This window comes from Mycteria americana, chromosome 1, assembly GCF_035582795.1.
Source record: "Mycteria americana isolate JAX WOST 10 ecotype Jacksonville Zoo and Gardens chromosome 1, USCA_MyAme_1.0, whole genome shotgun sequence".
Lineage (NCBI taxonomy): Eukaryota > Metazoa > Chordata > Aves > Ciconiiformes > Ciconiidae > Mycteria > Mycteria americana.
In genome coordinates this window covers 150,786,589-150,803,503 of record NC_134365.1, presented here as the reverse complement: position 1 = coordinate 150,803,503, position 16,915 = coordinate 150,786,589, and the positions used below count along the sequence as shown (strand labels likewise).

Here is a 16,915-nt window from a genome sequence, read left to right as displayed (position 1 = left end):
TTTGCAGAAAGCTGCACAGTAAGGATTACGGACATGAGGGTTGGGGCTGATATCCCAGCAGGAGGATAATGGGATTTTTCATTGTAGATGCGTGCATATCTTGTCAGATTAAATTTTAAGAAAGTCTTGCAGTTGATAGTTGACAGCAATCATTAGCTTTAAAGAATATTTTTTCCTGTGTCAGTCCTGGCTAATACTGTTTCTTTATGAGTTGCAGGTGCTCAGGTAGACCAGTCAGTGTTTGAAGAGCTTATAAAAGAGCAACTTCCAGAGCTGGCTGAACATATGAAGGATCTGACAACCTTAGCTTCCATCTCTCTTTCGTGGTTCCTTACCCTTTTCCTTAGCATCATGCCCCTGGAAAGTGCTGTGAATGTTGTGGACTGCTTCTTCTATGACGGGATCAAAGCCATTTTCCAGCTGGGCTTGGCCATACTGGAAGCCAACGCCGTGGATCTGTGTAACAGCAAGGACGATGGGCAGGCCCTGATGATCCTGAGCAGGTACGGCCACGCAGGAGTGCTCCTTCCATCGCGGAGCTTTCTGCCGTAAAACAAAGGCATTTGGGTGCCTTTGTGATATCGACGGTGCTCTGTAGGCACCGGCGGGACCCTCCACGTTACCTTGCTGCTGCTGCTTTCAGTGTCTGCCTTAAACAATGGGCTTTGTAACGTTGGACGAGTAGATGTCCTGTGAAATTTCCTGGCAGCGCCGAGACATGCATCGATTGCGTCAATGTGCAATATTTACTGTTGATCTTCGTGCCTTCCCTAGAGTGACAGGCTTCCTGCTCCAGACTTCAAGGAGACAGAAGTTTTCTTCCTTGGGCAGCATTTAGTCATTTGGCTGGCTTGCCGTTCCTCGGATGAGTAATCATGAAGGCATTTTTAAAAAGCCTAGCAGCCCAAAAACCAATTTATTTCTAAGCCTGAGCCATAAGACTTGTTGGCTTATTTATTTTGAGAAGAGCACAGTGCAGAGTAATCTGTGTTGCTTATATTTCTTCCCTTCAGGTTTTTAGAGCATGTCAAAAACGAGGAAAGCCCTCTGCCACCTATTGGTAATCACCATGCGTTCTTCAGCGACGACCAGGAAGCCTCTCCAGTGACTGAAATAGCTAACCTGATTCATGACTCCTATGAGGTAAAACACAGCTCTGTGTTTACTGGTCAGTTAAGTTACAATTTTTAAAAAGAAAAAGGTTAAATTTAACATGGGTGTTTTGAAAGTTAATACGTATCTTTACAGATTCCTTGAATAAGTGCTCAAATGCACAAGGCTAGGTGTAGTATAAGTACCTACACTGACAGATCAATTAGAGACTGGGTACGCTTTTTCTTCAAGGACTCACAATACTTCAAAAGTTGTATTTCCAGTAAATGAGAAATACAAATATCATAAAATACTATAAAAATAATAAACTTCTGTTCCTCCCTTGTAGAAATTTGGAGACCACTCTGTGGCACAGATAGAGCACATGCGCTACAAACACCGAATCCGTGTCCTGCAAAGCCACGAAGACACAACCAAGCAAAATGTGGTGAGTAGAGTATTGTTTTGACTGAGGTAGCTTAACATCTCCTCTCTGGACACAGACAGCTTTCATTTTTTAAAGGCACCACCAGATCTTGAAAAAAGGAAGAATCATTACTGACTCTGGAAAAAGCTCTTTCCTGGGGTGCTGATGGGTTTGTTTTTTCTTTTGCGGCCACGTGCATAATTTTCTAGGGTGGCTTTAATGTTAAGAACAACTGCAGGACCATCCAGCCCAGTGCCTTGTCTCTGACCGTGGCCCTAGGCAGATGCCTGGGGAATAGTGTAAGAAGAGAGTGAGCGCGATGCGATGCTTCCCCAGCCTCCTGTGACCTGTAGCTTAGGGACTTCCCGTCTTTGTTTCTAATAGCCCTTGAGGGATTTCTCTTTTCATGGATCTGTCTAACCGGTGAACCTCAAGAAGGGGGAAAAATGGCAAAGATTTTTCAATACCATGGTTTTCAGCTGTACCACATAAATACAGTCCCTGCGGGGCTCGTGGGCCTGCCCGTGTCAGTGCTGATGGGAGACAAGATTGTCACTAACGTGATTTTCTTTCTTTTTAAGCTCCGAGTTGTCATCCCAGATGTTTCGATTCTTCCTGAAGATTTAGAGGAATTATATGACTTGTTCAAGGTTGGTCTCCCTAAAAAGCAGGGGATGCGCCTATTTGAGCCTTCTGGGCGTAACTTCCAGCTGTCGCTTTGCAGTGCTGCCTTGGACCTCGTGTCCTCTGCCTGGGCGGCACTGTTCGGATGGGATCTTGTCATTTTGTCCTTTCTGTGGTTGCCCAGGTGTTAAAGAGGAATAGTGATGTACTGATCCTTCAAAGAAGAATTGCTTCAGAGTTTGCTTTCTAACTTGCTGCTTGGAAATGGTCCATGAGGAATTAGGTTCTGGTAACTTTCACATGCAGAATAAATGAAATAATATGTAGCTCTGCTCACTGGGAGCTCTGCAGTACTTCTAAGTCTCTTAATGCTCTTCAAAGGCAGACTCTCTTTTCCATGGGGGAAAAGATTCCCCACAAACTTGTGTCCTTGCTATTCGTTCCCAATTTTCTAATATTTTTTATTTTGTTTTTAGAATGAAAAGCAGTTTCTACTTCAGTTCCTTTCTGTCAAGCTGATGTTTGAAAGAACTATTATAAAAGTTATTTGGAGACAGGGACATCTAAGCTTATACAACTATACTTGATTTAGAGGTCCAAGCATGTAATTATCGCCCTTAATGGACCATTTCTTTTGTGTATTGTTCTTAGCCATAAATACTAGGTACTGAGAATATGACTCTGGTATGTTCTTAGTGTTCTTAGCTTTGTGGCTAAGAGCAGCTGTATCCTCTCGCCATTAGTGGTTGTAAGACGATGCTGCTGGGCCTTGCTCTTCAGTGCTTCCCTCCTGCTCCTTGCTGCTCCGTTTTTGGGCTTTAACTGGCTTGCACTCCTCCCCTTTCCTTATTTTGTTTCTCGGTGGTGGTTCCTTTTTTGTTAGCTCCCTTGCTCCCCCGGGACAGCTCGTTTTGTTAGGACTCTTTGTTTTGCATCAGCCTGTCCCTAAGGGAAGACTAATAGGTACGGTAACCAAATTGAGAGGTCTGAGAGAGAATAAATGAGCAGGTCAAGCATGTATAATGCTTACCCTGGATTTTCTCTGACCCTCTGTACCTTTGGCTGGTTAGAAACATCCCAGGCCAGATGTGGCTAATAGAGTTTCAGTAGCCTGCAGTGAATTTCTTCCAAGGATCTGCCCAGTCTCCCTTCAAATTTAATTATCCATTGCAAATGATGAGAGCGTTTGGCTGCTCTAATTAAAGATTCATACTTTGCTTTTTCTCTCAGAGATGGTCTTGGTATCGTTATAACACCTCGTGCAAAGAGAATTTTGAGCATTTCCAACATACTTTGATGTGAATGCCTTTTTCTGCCGGTTGCGCTCTCCCTGATACCGCACACCGCAATCCCCCTTCTCCCACCTCTGATTTCTCCTAGAGGGAACACTTAATAAGGTGTTACTGGGACACGACGAGTCCGGTCGTCGAGCGACACGACCCCAGCAGACCATACGCCGAGCAGTACCGCATCGATGCCCAGCAGTTCGCTAACCTGTACAGGCTGGTCTCCCCCTGGACCTGCGGGGAGCACACCGACGTCCTCGCCCAAAGGACCTTCCGGCTCCTGGATGAGAACATGGACCGGCTGATTGAATTCAAGGGGCTCGCCAGCTGCTTAGGTATCGGCTTCCCTGCGGGGCGGAAGGTGGGCAGAGGTGGGGGGCGGCATGTGGGTGAGACACGGATGTTAAAATGCCATACAACGAGCAGGGGAGGATGCGGGCAGGTGGTTTTCTTGGGCTTGTAATTAGCCTAACCAGTCACCTTTACTAATTTTTTGTGTTCAAATCACCTGAAGTTGATTAGATTTAAAAGACAGCCTAAGGACATGATTGAATATTGTATTAAAATATTTGATTTCTTGGACAATAGTAATTTTGTTGAAAATATTTTATGAATTAAAATTATACTTGGGTCTGCATGGAAGGCGAGGAAATCCTCTCTACCAGATTGTTGCGCTGAGTATACCTTTGAAATCTCAGGATACCTCTTTGTAACTGCTTCTTGAAGACTTAATCTTACACAACTGACTGCTGCGTGCCTCGTATGTTGACAATAAGCCCAACAAAAAAGAATCTGGCCAGCAGGGACTGAGAGCTGTGCCAGGGTTGGTCTTGAGGCCACCAGCTGCTCCAGTAAGATGATGCTGCCCATCCCAAAACCTGGCTGAAGAAGAAAGTGCCACATCTCAACTGTTGCCCAACTCCACGTGAAACAAATGAATCGACGTTCAAAGCTTCAGTAAAAATCAGTAAATCAGTATTCTCGCCACTTAAGCTGTCTAGAATTTTTTTACGTGAACCAAGCCAACCTGTATTATATTGTTATATGATTTTGATTCTTAGAGGGATGCAACTTTAAAAATTAAAAAGTTCTTCACAGTATTTCAGTGCATTTGGAAGTTTAGAATCTCATTTCTACTGGTCATTGAAAAGATGAATTATATTACATGTGAAGTAGTTACCTCTTTTGGGCTTATGCTACAGAACAGCAGGAGGGCTGAAGGGGAGAAATATTAACAAGATGGCCCCAAAGGGAGTTTTCTGTCTCTCCCCTCTCACAGCCCTGTTAATCTGTGGCAGCAAACAGCCTTTGCCATTCTCCTTGATATTTTTAAATGATGCTGAAGCTCCATAGGCTTAGGTACTGCCAGTCTATTTTACAAGAACAAAGACCAAACCAGATGGCTCTCACCTGCTGTTCCGCATTGACAGGCACAACTTAAAATACTGCAGTGTAATGTACTGGCCGTATGTTTTCCTGTATTGTCCATGCAAACAATTATCTTTTGTCAACAGAGATGCTGGATTTATTTTAAGCTGTGGAAGTAAAAGCTCTGGTCCACTTCCTTCTTGGTTTTTTTTCTCTTGCAGATGTTATGTATAACGGAGAAATGAATGAAAAGATAAAGTTACTATATAAGCTGCATATCCCACCTGGTAAGAAATTTGAAAGGGAGTGAATACCTCAGTTTGCCTCGAAACTCTTGCTTAAAGCTTTTGGGAAAAGGCTGCTTAATGAAGAACCTTATCTTGCTTCCTTCAGCTCGGAGCATATAGGATTTGCATTTGTAGTTATGCTCACCGCATTTTCAAATTTACTCCAGTCAAAGCCTTTTTGGGTGAAATTTACAGATATACAATGTCAAGGCTCACATCTGCTGCATTCAGAGATCTTTTGCAGCCAATTACATGGTTACTTCTAGACAAAATATTGAACTGGAATAAAATTTCTGGATGGCTGGTACTCCATGTACAGTAGAAATCTCCTTATCACATCTTCATCCAGTTCTGATTAGGTGACAAAATTCTGTGGTAGTTTCTCTGTGCAAAGTTTTTAATTAAATGTGCCATTCTTGGCGAACTTCCAGCTCTCTCACTGCAGCACCAGTCTTACTTACATTAACATAATTTTACAGTACGATTTAATGAAGTACTGTTTAAAAGCATCTTTGCCCAATTATTTTGCTTTCTTTGAATATGTAAATTTTAAAAGCATAAATGACCATTATGCAGCATTGGAAGGGTTAATCATTACATTTTTCACTTTTTTTGGCTAGCTCTCACAGAAAATGAACGAGACAGCCAGTCACCGTTAAAGAATCCCTTGCTGTCAACTTCAAGACCACTAGTCATTGGAAAGGCAAACGGTATGTCCAAAATGGTTCTCTAATGTGTGTGCATGAGATAGCCAACTCCATTATCTCTACTCTCTGGGTTTTATTTTGAAATGTCAGTTTACTCCAGCGACTTTAAAACTAATTCTCCTTTTTGCGTCTGCTCCAACAAAGGTGATGCAGTAGATTACCAAAAGCAGTTGAAGCAGATGCTGAAGGATCTAGCCAAAGAAAAGGATACTAAAACTGAAAAAGAATTGCCAAAAATGAGCCAGGTATGTATACTAGGGGCTATAGTCTGTTTTTAAAGAAGTGGAGAGTACTCAAAAATGCAATGACTAAATACAACAGTTTAGCTCTTTCTTTCTGAGACAGTGTAACTTAAGCCTGAGCTTAGATTCAGTCCTTTAGATATCAGGGATTGCGCTACTCTGATCCAGGGAGCAGGCATCATGTTTAAAAACTCTCAGCCACCTTTCCAGCAGCTCCCTTGCCTCAGGCTGCCTGGTGAATAGGAAGAGTTTCAGACTTACCCTCACCTGCAGCCTAACAGGCTGGAAAACAGGCTCATTCAGGCTGGAAAAAGCCCTCCTGCCAAGCCCAGAGAATTCCTGAGAATGCACATTGCTGTTCTGTCTTCCCTGACCTCCTCTCCGCCAAACCAGCAACTTCTTAGTCTATCGTCAACTGGGACTTGCCCTGTCATAGCCAAACACTGACTAGAACTGCATTAAGACAGCCAGCTGAAGGCTCTCATCATCTTACCATCTCCTCCCTAAGGCCAGTAGAGCTTTGTGTATGTTGTTTACATGAGGAAATCTACTGGAGGGGAAGGGTCCCATATTAGTAAAACAAATGTATGGACATGCAAAGAAAGATGGGACTACCCCCAGAATCCCTTCTGTGCTGGCGTGGCTAAAGTTTTAAATTGTTGGCACGTACCTAACCTTTCAGCTCAGCAGGGCCACATAATCTCTCAGAAAGGCATCACTTGATGGAACTTCTGAGGTCCCTTCCACCCTGAATTATCCATCCTATGTATGGATACTCGAGTATGAAACTCGTGGGCTCACAGATTTCATAATAGGGTATGGAAACGCCCTCTCGCAGCCTGATAATCATCTGTGATGGGTGAGCAAGGGAAGGAAGGAGAGAAAGGGGTTGGGCAGGGAAGATGTCTGTATTTTATTATTAGAAGAAAAAGAGCTGGGTAAGGACGGAGAGAAATGGCAGAAGGGACGCTGCTGGCAAGCCTGTGGATGGCTACTTTGGTTGCAGTTCGTTCTGTAGAACAGCCACCAGTTTTCCACCAGTAACGGATCGTACCCCTTGTGTTGTATCTCACTTGGCGTTTGGTCATCTGGGAGGTCCTGATCTCCTCCATCAAGGCAGCATAATACTTTTCTGCTCCGTTCCCTTTTTGATTTGCAGCACCAAGGTTTCCTAGCATCAGTGGGGGCTGAAATCCCTTTGCTAACATTTTTTAAAATGCAGGCAGAAGCTATAAACGATTGAGTCTGTACATAGCATTCTGCCTTCCTTTGCAGTACTGTGCCCTTGTCTGACTCCTCCAGTTACCCATAGCGTGGCTGTTCAGTAGTTTGATTTTGGCTTTTCATCCTTTACAGAGGGAATTCATTCAGTTCTGCAAAACCTTGTATAGCATGTTTCATGAAGATCCAGAGGAGAATGATTTGTATCAAGCTATTGCCACTGTGACCACACTGTTACTTCAGATCGGAGAAGTAGGACAAAGAAGCATCAGCCTGGGGAGCGGATCGGACGAGTTCACTGAGGACTTACAGCCCGAGGCCTCACAGCCTGAGGCCTCTGCTTCAGACCAGGATGCTGTTTTTACTGACACTGTGAAGACCCCTCACAAAGACTCTCAACCTTCACCTGTGACTGAAGGGGACTGGACTGTCTCTTTTGAACATATTTTAGCATCCCTCTTGACTGAACAGTCGTTAGTTAACTTCTTTGAAAAACCCTTAGAACTGAAGCCAAAACTTGAGAATGCAAAGCTAAATCAGTATAGTCTCAAAACAAATGGAATGAGCTGCCAGTCACGGGGTGAACATACAAAACCAAACACACAGTAGTAGACCTGTCAAAAATTAAATGCACTGAAATTATGCCAAAGCACATACTATAAAAGGCTTTCAGTTAGCAGTGGACTTACTTTTGATAAAAAATTTGTTGGTCTGTGGTTTTCAGTTTAAAAGCTTTAAAAGCTAAAGGGTGTGTAGGTTTGTTTTGTACCACTGATCTATTAATTATGTTCTTGTTTTGAATGTAAAAGGAAACATCTGTCTACAGTGTGAAGACACTGAAGCCCTCTTCCGCACAGGGAGAGCAGAGGCTGGCTCCAGTTGTCTTTTTTTTTTTTTTTTTTTTGAACAGGGGAAAACACTTCTCAGCTACTGTCCGCAGTTTGTTTGGGTTGCCTTTTTTGCACTAATACTGAAAACTGTTTCAATGCTGGTAATTGAAACTATTTTAATATATTTGATTGTATTCCAATTTGTATGTCTTGCTGAAATGTTAAGTGTACATGGACTGTGCTTCTGATGTTGGTCTGTGGAAACATGCACTTTTCAATAAACCCTTTTTGTACTAGACTTGCATTGACAGTATTTATTGATTTATGCAAGGTAAGTGCCTTTGGTCCCTACTTCATTAAACAAATTGCCTGAGCTAGCGCGCTCACAATTAATTCACTGGTCAGAACCCCGTGTTTCAGTGTAGTGCACAGACTTGCTTGGGAGAAGCCTACCGATTCTGCCTAGAGGACCAGCGGGAGACCAAATACAGGGAGTTTTACTTTATCCACAAGAGATTATATGTATTAAGTATTGACCTAACAGTTTTGAGAGTTGTTTTTGTTTTGGGGTTTGGGTGGTGGTTTTTTTTTTTTGGGGGTGGGGTATGTGTTTTGGTTTTTAAAACAAACTTGGCCTTAACTTAAAATACCTGTGTAGTGGCTCTTTATCCCCATAGGAACAAAACAAGAACACTAGGACTTTGGTACCCACATAGGAACATTTGCATCTCCTCCTTATTCCATTCACATGTAACAGAAGTCTACAGTATCTTTGAGAAAATTACACCATTATGTACAAGCCCAAAGAAAGCAAGATACTTTAAGAGTTTGTCACTGTCCTGGTTTCAGTTGAGATAGATAGAGTTCATTTTCTTTATAGTGGCTGGTATGGGGCTATGTTTTGGATTTGTGCTGAAGACAGTGTTGATAATACAGAGATGTTTTAGTTGTTGCTGTACTGGTCAAGGACTTTTCAGCTTCCCATGCTCTGCCAGGTGCAGGAGAAGCTGGGAGGGGACACAGCCAGGACAGTTGATCCAAACTGACCAAAGGGCTATTCCATACCACATGACGTCATGCTCAGTATATAAAGCTGGGGAAGAAGAAGGAAGGGGGGACATTTGGAGTGATGGCGTTTGTCTTCCCAAGTAACCATTACGCATGATGGAGCCCTGCTTTCCTGGAGATGGCTGAACACCTGCCTGCCCATGGGAAGGAGTGAATTAATTCCTTGCTTTGCTTCGCTTGCGTGCGTGGCTTTTGCTTTACCTATTAAACTCTTTTTATCTCAACCCTCGAGTTTTCTTACTTTTGCTCTTCCGATTCTCTCCCCCATCCCACCGAGGGGGAGTGAGCGAGTGGCTGCGTGGTGCTTAGTTGCCGGCTGGGGCTAAACCACAACAGTCACCTGTTCAACTCAACGCTTCACAGATGAGAGCTTGAAGAGACTGGACAATTAAAAAAAAACCAACTTAGGAGTAAACTTTCTTTTTATCCTTTTATTGTAATGAAAATCAGTTTAATTTTCATCCACATTGACTGTCTGTAGACCTGCAAAACAAGAAATTGTATCACCACCTATTACTAGGACAATTCCCTTTATGTGTATGCAACACATGTATATTCACAAGTGCACCTACAGTTTAAAAGCTAGTTTGCTGATCTACTTCTGGAAGAGCAAACTATATAGGCAAGTATTTCACCAAATGTTAAAACAAAACCTTCATGTTAAATCAATTCTGCAAATAAGATACTTCTCAGATGACAAGCAGAAAAGGCTCAACCTGCTTGAGCTTTTGACATCAGAGGATGTATTTATATAGGAAAACATAAACCTTAAACTAGCCTAACAACTATGGCCAGTGTTTTTTATTCTCTCAAAATTTACAGAATTATTTCACTGAATTCTGTATTTGCCTTTTAACACTGATCAGGCAAGCTAGCAGCCCTGTTCTCTACAGCAGAGCTAGTTTAAGCCAGCAGTTTGACCCCTTCAGCATGCATTTAATCTGAATTTTACATTGCAGGAGGAGCTGTCCCACTTTGCTACTTGCTCAGAAAACCATGGCATGGAGGAAGAGAGACAGCATGCAACCTTACCTTTGAATGTTGTGACTGGTACGTAGGTAACCAGTGTGTATAGCTTGTTTGGTGAATCTTCATCCTCATTGCGCTTTCTGGACAAACGCACACGGATACGGTAAGGAACATTCCTAAAATGAAGACGACAGATTAATTTTCAATAAAATATTACTGAACCCTGTTAATTCACAGAAAAGAAAAGTTCACCCCTCCATGGTTACTACTCCCGCCCAAATTCTTAGGTTTTGCCTATTTGTGCAAAGACACAATGAGTCAATTCTGTTTCTACCTCAGCATCATAACAAGAACAAAATCCTGTACCTTAGAGATTGTACTGTTTGCCTTAGAGGAGCTTTTTGTTTTGTATTGTTGAAGTCGGCAGGTAAGACTTAACTGAGCCTTGAATAAGATGAATTCATAATCCAGTGTGAGCATAAAGTTAGAATTGCATCATCAGTCCACTACTCATCCAGGAAATATACTATGAAGATGATCATGAAGCACAGCACGAATATGATCAGCAAGCAGCTGTTACTAACAAGCATTTCTTACTCGAATAGAAAACAGTGAGGAAAAAAAACCCCAACAATCTGTTCTGAAAGCCTGAGGCCATCAAGAGTCAAGAGTACTGCCCAATCTGTATGCCAGAAGTCATGTGGAAATTCTAGTGAGCATTAGACCTGAACCAAGATCTTGTTTATGGGCATACAACTGATCAACATTTCTTCCTCACAAAGCCCACGGAACCCCAACTAAATTGCTTAGATGATTTTGTTCTTAACAGGCAAGTCACAGCTTAGCGTCCTCCCCTAATACTGCCCAAAATATGCTGCTGAGGGAAGGCACAAAATTATTTGTCCACACCATTTTTAAAGTAAGCTCCCACCTCAAATGAACTCAGGATTTTTGGGAAACTCCTGTTCAGAGTACTTTGTTCCACAGAATATGAGAAGGAACTTCCTCCTTGGTGTATGTTCTCAGAGCATACTTACTAAATCAGATGGATGCAATAATTAACACACAGGAACTTGCTTCGATTTACTCCCTTCTTGAAACAAGTCAAAAGCATTTTTCACTACTTCTATCACTATCACACTAGCCAACGTGGTGATTTTAGCCTCTCCTGATCCTTCCAGAGGCAGGTATTTTATTTTGCAGACATTATCTATGCTAATTAGTGAAAACTGCAGTTAAACTCATGCTGGAAAGACAGATGTGATGGCTCCCTGCTCCACAGAACATACTTCTACCAGTTCATATAAGGAAGTCGTGATTAGTAGCCTCACCACTAAGCTCTGAAGTTATGCCATCACCTGGCTCAATTGCTACTTCTTCATTGCATGTGAACTGGAACAGCTCAACAGGAAGGACAGAGAGCCCCTGCCCAGAAGACCCAGTAACTTAGTCCCATCTTCCCGCTCTGTTTTTGAAGGACGGGTTGGCCTAAGCACACAACTCCAGGTAAAGGATTGTAAGTATGTCACAGGCTAGACTCAGGAATCTAATTCCTAGAAGACTGGGTTTAAAACAAGGGTTCATGCATATCCAGTGTATCACTCACAGTATTAATCCCTACCAGTTAACCTTTTATTATGATTTAAGAGGTCCCACTCCTCACAGGAGTCCCTTTGGACCATCTTCATGCATGTCAGATGCCCAATCAGCTGCACCTGTAGCAGCAATTTAACAGAAGCCATAATTTTTTGGTCCCCAAACTACTTATCCTTTCAAGAGAAGATTAATGGCCCTATTTAAAACACAGCTCATTATTTCTTTGTGTAGCATTTATCAATTCAGTATGCTTCGAAACCTAATCCTGTTCAGACACATTACACAAATCCCAGGTACTTAGCCTGGGACTGTAGGTAGCACTAAAAAGCCTTGTTTCTAAAAACTGTCTGCTACAATAGGCATTGGGGTACTACAGTATTACAGTACCCCAATCCTCGCCCCCCCTCATTCCTTCTTTCCTTTGCTTTATTCTTATTAGAGGCAGAATGAAGTTCTTTCAATTCCAGGCTTTACCGAAGCTTTGCTACAAGTACACTGAGGGAGCCGACCAGAACGTAGAGGTGACAGAAAGATTAGCTTAGCACACACATTGTAAGAAAGGAAGCATTTGCAAAGAAAATGCAAATGCTGCAAGAAGGATACAAATTTTTCTACCCCTCCAAGTCCTGCACCTCCACATACACAGTTAAAAGGTTATTCCTCACCCAATAAGGAAAGTTGCAGAAACCTACCTTATTCCTTTAGCCCAGACTGCTTTGTTCAATCTGGTGTCAATGCGAACATCAGGAGTACCCATTTCCTTCATCGCAAATTTACGGATTTCCTTGAGAGCACGCGGTGCTCGTTTCTTGAAGCCCCTAGGACAAACACAAGAGCAATTGCTTTGACTTCAAAAACTGTCAGCATTGGACACTTGTTGCAGCACTCAACCACTGACGTTCTCAAAACGTACAATCAGAATTGTCCTCAACAACAGTTCAGTAGCTGCATCGTAGTATGACCAGACCTTTACTCTGGTAGGTACCTGCTAACCTTAATGTCTATGCCTAATAGAAACCACTATAGTTATGTCAAATAATTTCAGTAAAATTCTGCAACTGCAAGATCTCCCGGATCTTAAGTTTTATTTACAACATGTTGACGTGAAAACTTTTTGCAATATTACTGAAGAGATCAGAGCTTTCACAGATATGCTAAATGAAAGGCCTATGAAAAAAGCAGCGTGGCAGTGGTAATGACAGAACTGTTCAGTATTGAAATAAACAGCAGAAGAACAAAACTGATGCTATTCTGAGTAACAGCTTCTGCTAAACAGTGTTTGATGGTTACCTTCTTCACGTCATCATGACGGGACCACCATCAGAACTGTTTTTTTACAAGTAGAGCTTGTCTCATGCCTATTACGGGCAGATACTGCACGACTGGGCATTTACACTGAAAGCTACAGCTGCACCGCAAGTGCTTTGCTGTAGATATTATACCCCAACTGTGACATGCGACTATAGTGCCAGTAGGGTCTAAGGTCCCACATTAGGTTATATGTAGTATTATTTGTACACTACTGTTGATATTTAGTGCTAGAAATCGGGGGTGGGTGAGCAATTACAAGCGAGACAAGCGCTAAACAAAAAGTATTTCCCCCCTAGTGCTTCATGCCTAAAGAGAAAAGAGGACAGCAGGGTTGTCATCATTAAGAATAGACTGAATTGCCATAAACAATCAGCAGGCAAGGGCAGAACATCTTCTTGCTATTTAAAGGTACCACTGCCTCCCATCCTCATCCATAGTTTTGTAGTAAGTCCACTGTGTCATTTCTCTCCTAAGTTAACTTCAACAATTTCATCAATTGTTTTGATTCGGATATAGTCTTCTTCCACATGACTGCAGCCATACACAAACAGAGAGAATTCAAAGGGAGATGCAGTTTCTCAGCAAGTCCTCTCAAGCACTTTTACTACTACACGGTTGTATGAGGTTCAACATTTTGTCAGGTAGAAAGTTACTCTCATCTACACACAACTAATATTGTTTAACTCAAATCATACCCCAATTTACACCTCACACAACTGAGTGATAAGCACGGAGCCAATCATTTGATTACAACAATATTTAATTGCCAAAGAATGGCAACCTGTGCAGAGAGGTAAATCACTGTAACTTCAAATTACGTCCAGGAACACTCACAAAAAAAACCCCCAAGCTTGTTCCTGAAAGCCACCTGCAAGTACAGGTCTGCACAGGTACAGAGCTGCTTCCTCGGGACACAACATGCACGTGAAGCACAAGGGACTACAACACCACGCATTAGCATCGGTGCCGGTAAGGACTGTCGTCCTCTGCAGTTTAAAACCTACCGAACCCGTTTCCAAACGCCACTTTATGTAAGGCCCATTTCACTGATACAAAGCAAGAACTTACACGCCGTGGATCCGCTTGTGAATGTTGATGGTATATTCCCTAGTTACCACCTCATTGATGGCAGAGCGTCCCTTCTTCTTCTCGCCACCCTTCTTTGCAGGAGCCATTTGAGCAACGCTGAAAAGCATCCGTGCACGCGTCAAACGCAGACCCCGCTTCCCTCAGACTCTTCCCCTGTCACCTTCCTCCTCCCATCCCCCCCAGCTCCTTACAACCCACACAACTCCCACATTCAGAAACTTATTTAAGATTAATTCATCCCCGGGCTCGCACCAGTTGCAGATTTTAAGCAGCAACTTTTCAGCATCACAAATGCTTTACTCCCGTCTCCCTGACAAGAGCGTGAAACACATCTGAGACTCTTCGGCCACTTCTCAAGATGACCGGGCTCCTGGCCAGCCCCAAGCACCCTTAAAACCACCCCTTCCTACTTCCGTATGTTCAAGCCCCTTCGTTCTCCAAGGCGACCCAGGAAGGCAGCTCGGCCCGTCCCGGAACGGACATGACGGTGCCAGGGAGGCTCCTTCCAAGGACTGACGGCGGCCTACGGCTTCCTCCTCCCTCGCCAAGGCCCAGCACGGGCCGTAACCCCCTCACAAGCGCGCCGCAGGCCTCCCCGGGCCTGCGCCCTGGACGGCTCAGCGCAGTCCTGGGGGAGCAGGGAGATGGGCCCCAGTCCCGCCGAACGCGGACCCGCCGAGAAGAACCACCCGGTGCCCCCCGCGCCGGGCCGCCCCCCGCGCCGGGCCAGGCCAAGGATCCCCCCCGCCGCGGTAGTCTGCCAGGCGGATGGAGGCGGATTCGGCAGGCCGCCCCCCGGACAGCCACTCACCCTGCCCGGGCACAGGCCGGAAAGGAGCGCGCAAAGGACTGCGGGAGCCAGGAGCCCTTCCGGGATGCGGGTGGAGCCGACTGCGCCGGCGCCAACCGGAGGCGGTGGCGCGCATGCGCGCGAGCAGCGGGCGGGCGCGCGCTTCGGGCTTGTCCGCCGGTGCGTGTCTGCTTGCCGGTACCGGGCAGCGGGCAGCGGCAGGCGGGGCCCTGCCGCCGCTTGTCCCGGGGGGGGCTGCTGACCCTGGAGGGAGCGGCCCCCGCCTCTTCCGCCCCGACCTCTGGTGGGTCGTTGAGCTACTTCTGGCGCGGCCTCCAGCCGAAGCGCTGAGGCAGCGTTCGCAGGCGGAGTGAGGGGCTGGCCCTCCCTCGGTGGCTGCCTACACGCTTGCCCCCTACTTAGGGATCTTTCTTTTCGGTGGTACGTTGTGTGGGGAGCTCGGCTTGGGGGTGGTTGTGCTTCTAGCAAGGGGATTGCCCAGCTCAGAGCTGCAGCTCCCGTTCCTGAGGCAGAAGGCCCGAGCGCGGGGCCGCAGTCTGCAGCAGCCGCCCGCTCTGGCCGCCTGCCCAGAGAAGTGACCCAGGCTGAGGCACGACGTTGGAACAAGAGGTCTCGGCTATAAGGAGCTAGAACAACAGCCCAGCTCCATGAGAGGGCTGGCATTGCGTTGTGCGTGCAGCAGGGAACAAGTGCAGTAATCCAAAACCAGACTGTACTGGGGAGAAAGGAGACACAGCATGAAAAACTAGGTATTGACGTAAATCTCTTCTTGCCAGTGCTCTGTATCTTTCCAAACGATGTAATAAGCCAGTTTATTGGAATGCAGCCCCACCCTATTTACAGCTTCTCCCTGTTAACAAATTACAGTACTGCTGGGTTTGAAAAGATAACTGTTTGCTCAGAGGCCGAGCTTGGTTTGGACGTACCGACTGGCAATCGGGAGAGATGTGGATGTATTATAATTATCCCTGCGAGTGGAATAAGTTCTTAAAGGAATTTTCTCTTCCTGTGACTTCCATCATAGTAGTTGAGATCCATCAAGTGCTGCTTCCATAGGTATTTCCTCTGAGGTGCTCACATTCCTTCATTACCTCTTTCCTGTGTGAACTTTTTGGCCTACAAACAGACAAATTTCCTCTCCCCTTTCCCAGAATAAGCCGTTCCAGGAGTGGGTGGTGTTGATGAAGTTAGCCTGTAGCTTAGCTGACTGGCTTTCGCTAAGGTTTGTCTATAGTTAATGGAAAGAGAGAAGTTCCTTCAGACATCAAGTGAAAGCACCTTGGGGTTTAGCTCTTCAGTCTTCATCTGGTGGGGTCACTCTTGCTTCACTGAATGCAAGAATTTAAAGAGATGAGCAGGCTAACTCAGACTGGTACCTAAAGTTAGCAGTAAAAACACTTAGAGACCACATCTGATCTCTATAAACACTTTTTAGAGACCAGATACTTGATTCCCTCATCTTCCTTCAATGAAGTAAAACAAAAGGATTGTATGGACTGAAATGCACGTGCACCAATCAGTCCTACCAGCCAGTCTTGCTGGGAAGCAGCAGGGTAATTTTGCCAGTGGGTTTCCTCCAGGAGATTTTTAGCTTTTTTAGAAGGGTTTTCAGAACTTAGGGCAAATGAACCTTTTTTTAATTTTTCTGAAAGTTTACTTTTAGCCTTTCTAGCTCCTGGCCCAATTATCTCCATTGTTCCTCCATGGCATAGAAACCAGAGCTGAACATGTGGGCCCTGGTGACCTGATCCTTGGTACTAAAGGGCGGGAAGGGCAGCATGGTCTGCACTCTCTTGAAGCTAATGCTGGCTTGGGCGGCTGCAAGCTGCCCTGAGGGCTGTCCCCTTTCAGTCTTGCTGCGGTGAATGAAAACATTACTATGCTCAGTTATCCACCTCGTTCTGTGTTGGAAGTTGCTGCTTCTGCAGCAGAGTCGGCAGGGGGAAAGCAGACCTGTACCTTGGCTGCTCCACCCTGTAGTCAATTT

General features: G+C 44.7%; 2 protein-coding genes across 3 annotated transcripts in view; one reads left to right on the top strand and one right to left on the bottom strand.

The window, feature by feature from the left end:
• TBC1D8 (TBC1 domain family member 8) overlaps window positions 1-8,376 on the top strand; it is a 52,949-nt gene extending 44,573 nt beyond the window's left edge. For both annotated transcript variants that reach the window (XM_075524237.1, XM_075524229.1), the window contains exons 12-20: window positions 218-503; window positions 1,014-1,143; window positions 1,442-1,540; window positions 2,101-2,169; window positions 3,524-3,764; window positions 5,019-5,084; window positions 5,705-5,794; window positions 5,936-6,036; window positions 7,390-8,376. In XM_075524237.1, coding sequence (XP_075380352.1) covers window positions 218-503; window positions 1,014-1,143; window positions 1,442-1,540; window positions 2,101-2,169; window positions 3,524-3,764; window positions 5,019-5,084; window positions 5,705-5,794; window positions 5,936-6,036; window positions 7,390-7,863 — 1,556 coding nt within the window. In that variant the 3' untranslated portion in view covers window positions 7,864-8,376. The remainder of the gene's footprint in view (window positions 1-217; window positions 504-1,013; window positions 1,144-1,441; window positions 1,541-2,100; window positions 2,170-3,523; window positions 3,765-5,018; window positions 5,085-5,704; window positions 5,795-5,935; window positions 6,037-7,389) is intronic.
• A 1,187-nt stretch (window positions 8,377-9,563) lies between these two features.
• RPL31 (ribosomal protein L31) lies at window positions 9,564-15,047 on the bottom strand. The gene is made up of 5 exons (XM_075524341.1): window positions 14,929-15,047; window positions 14,097-14,213; window positions 12,410-12,535; window positions 10,185-10,297; window positions 9,564-9,635 (listed from the first exon to the last, which is right to left on the bottom strand). Exons 2-5 carry the CDS (start codon window positions 14,201-14,203, stop codon window positions 9,604-9,606), a joined length of 378 nt encoding a protein of 125 aa, XP_075380456.1. The 5' UTR covers window positions 14,204-14,213; window positions 14,929-15,047; the 3' UTR covers window positions 9,564-9,603.
• Window positions 15,048-16,915: the final 1,868 nt, after the last annotated feature.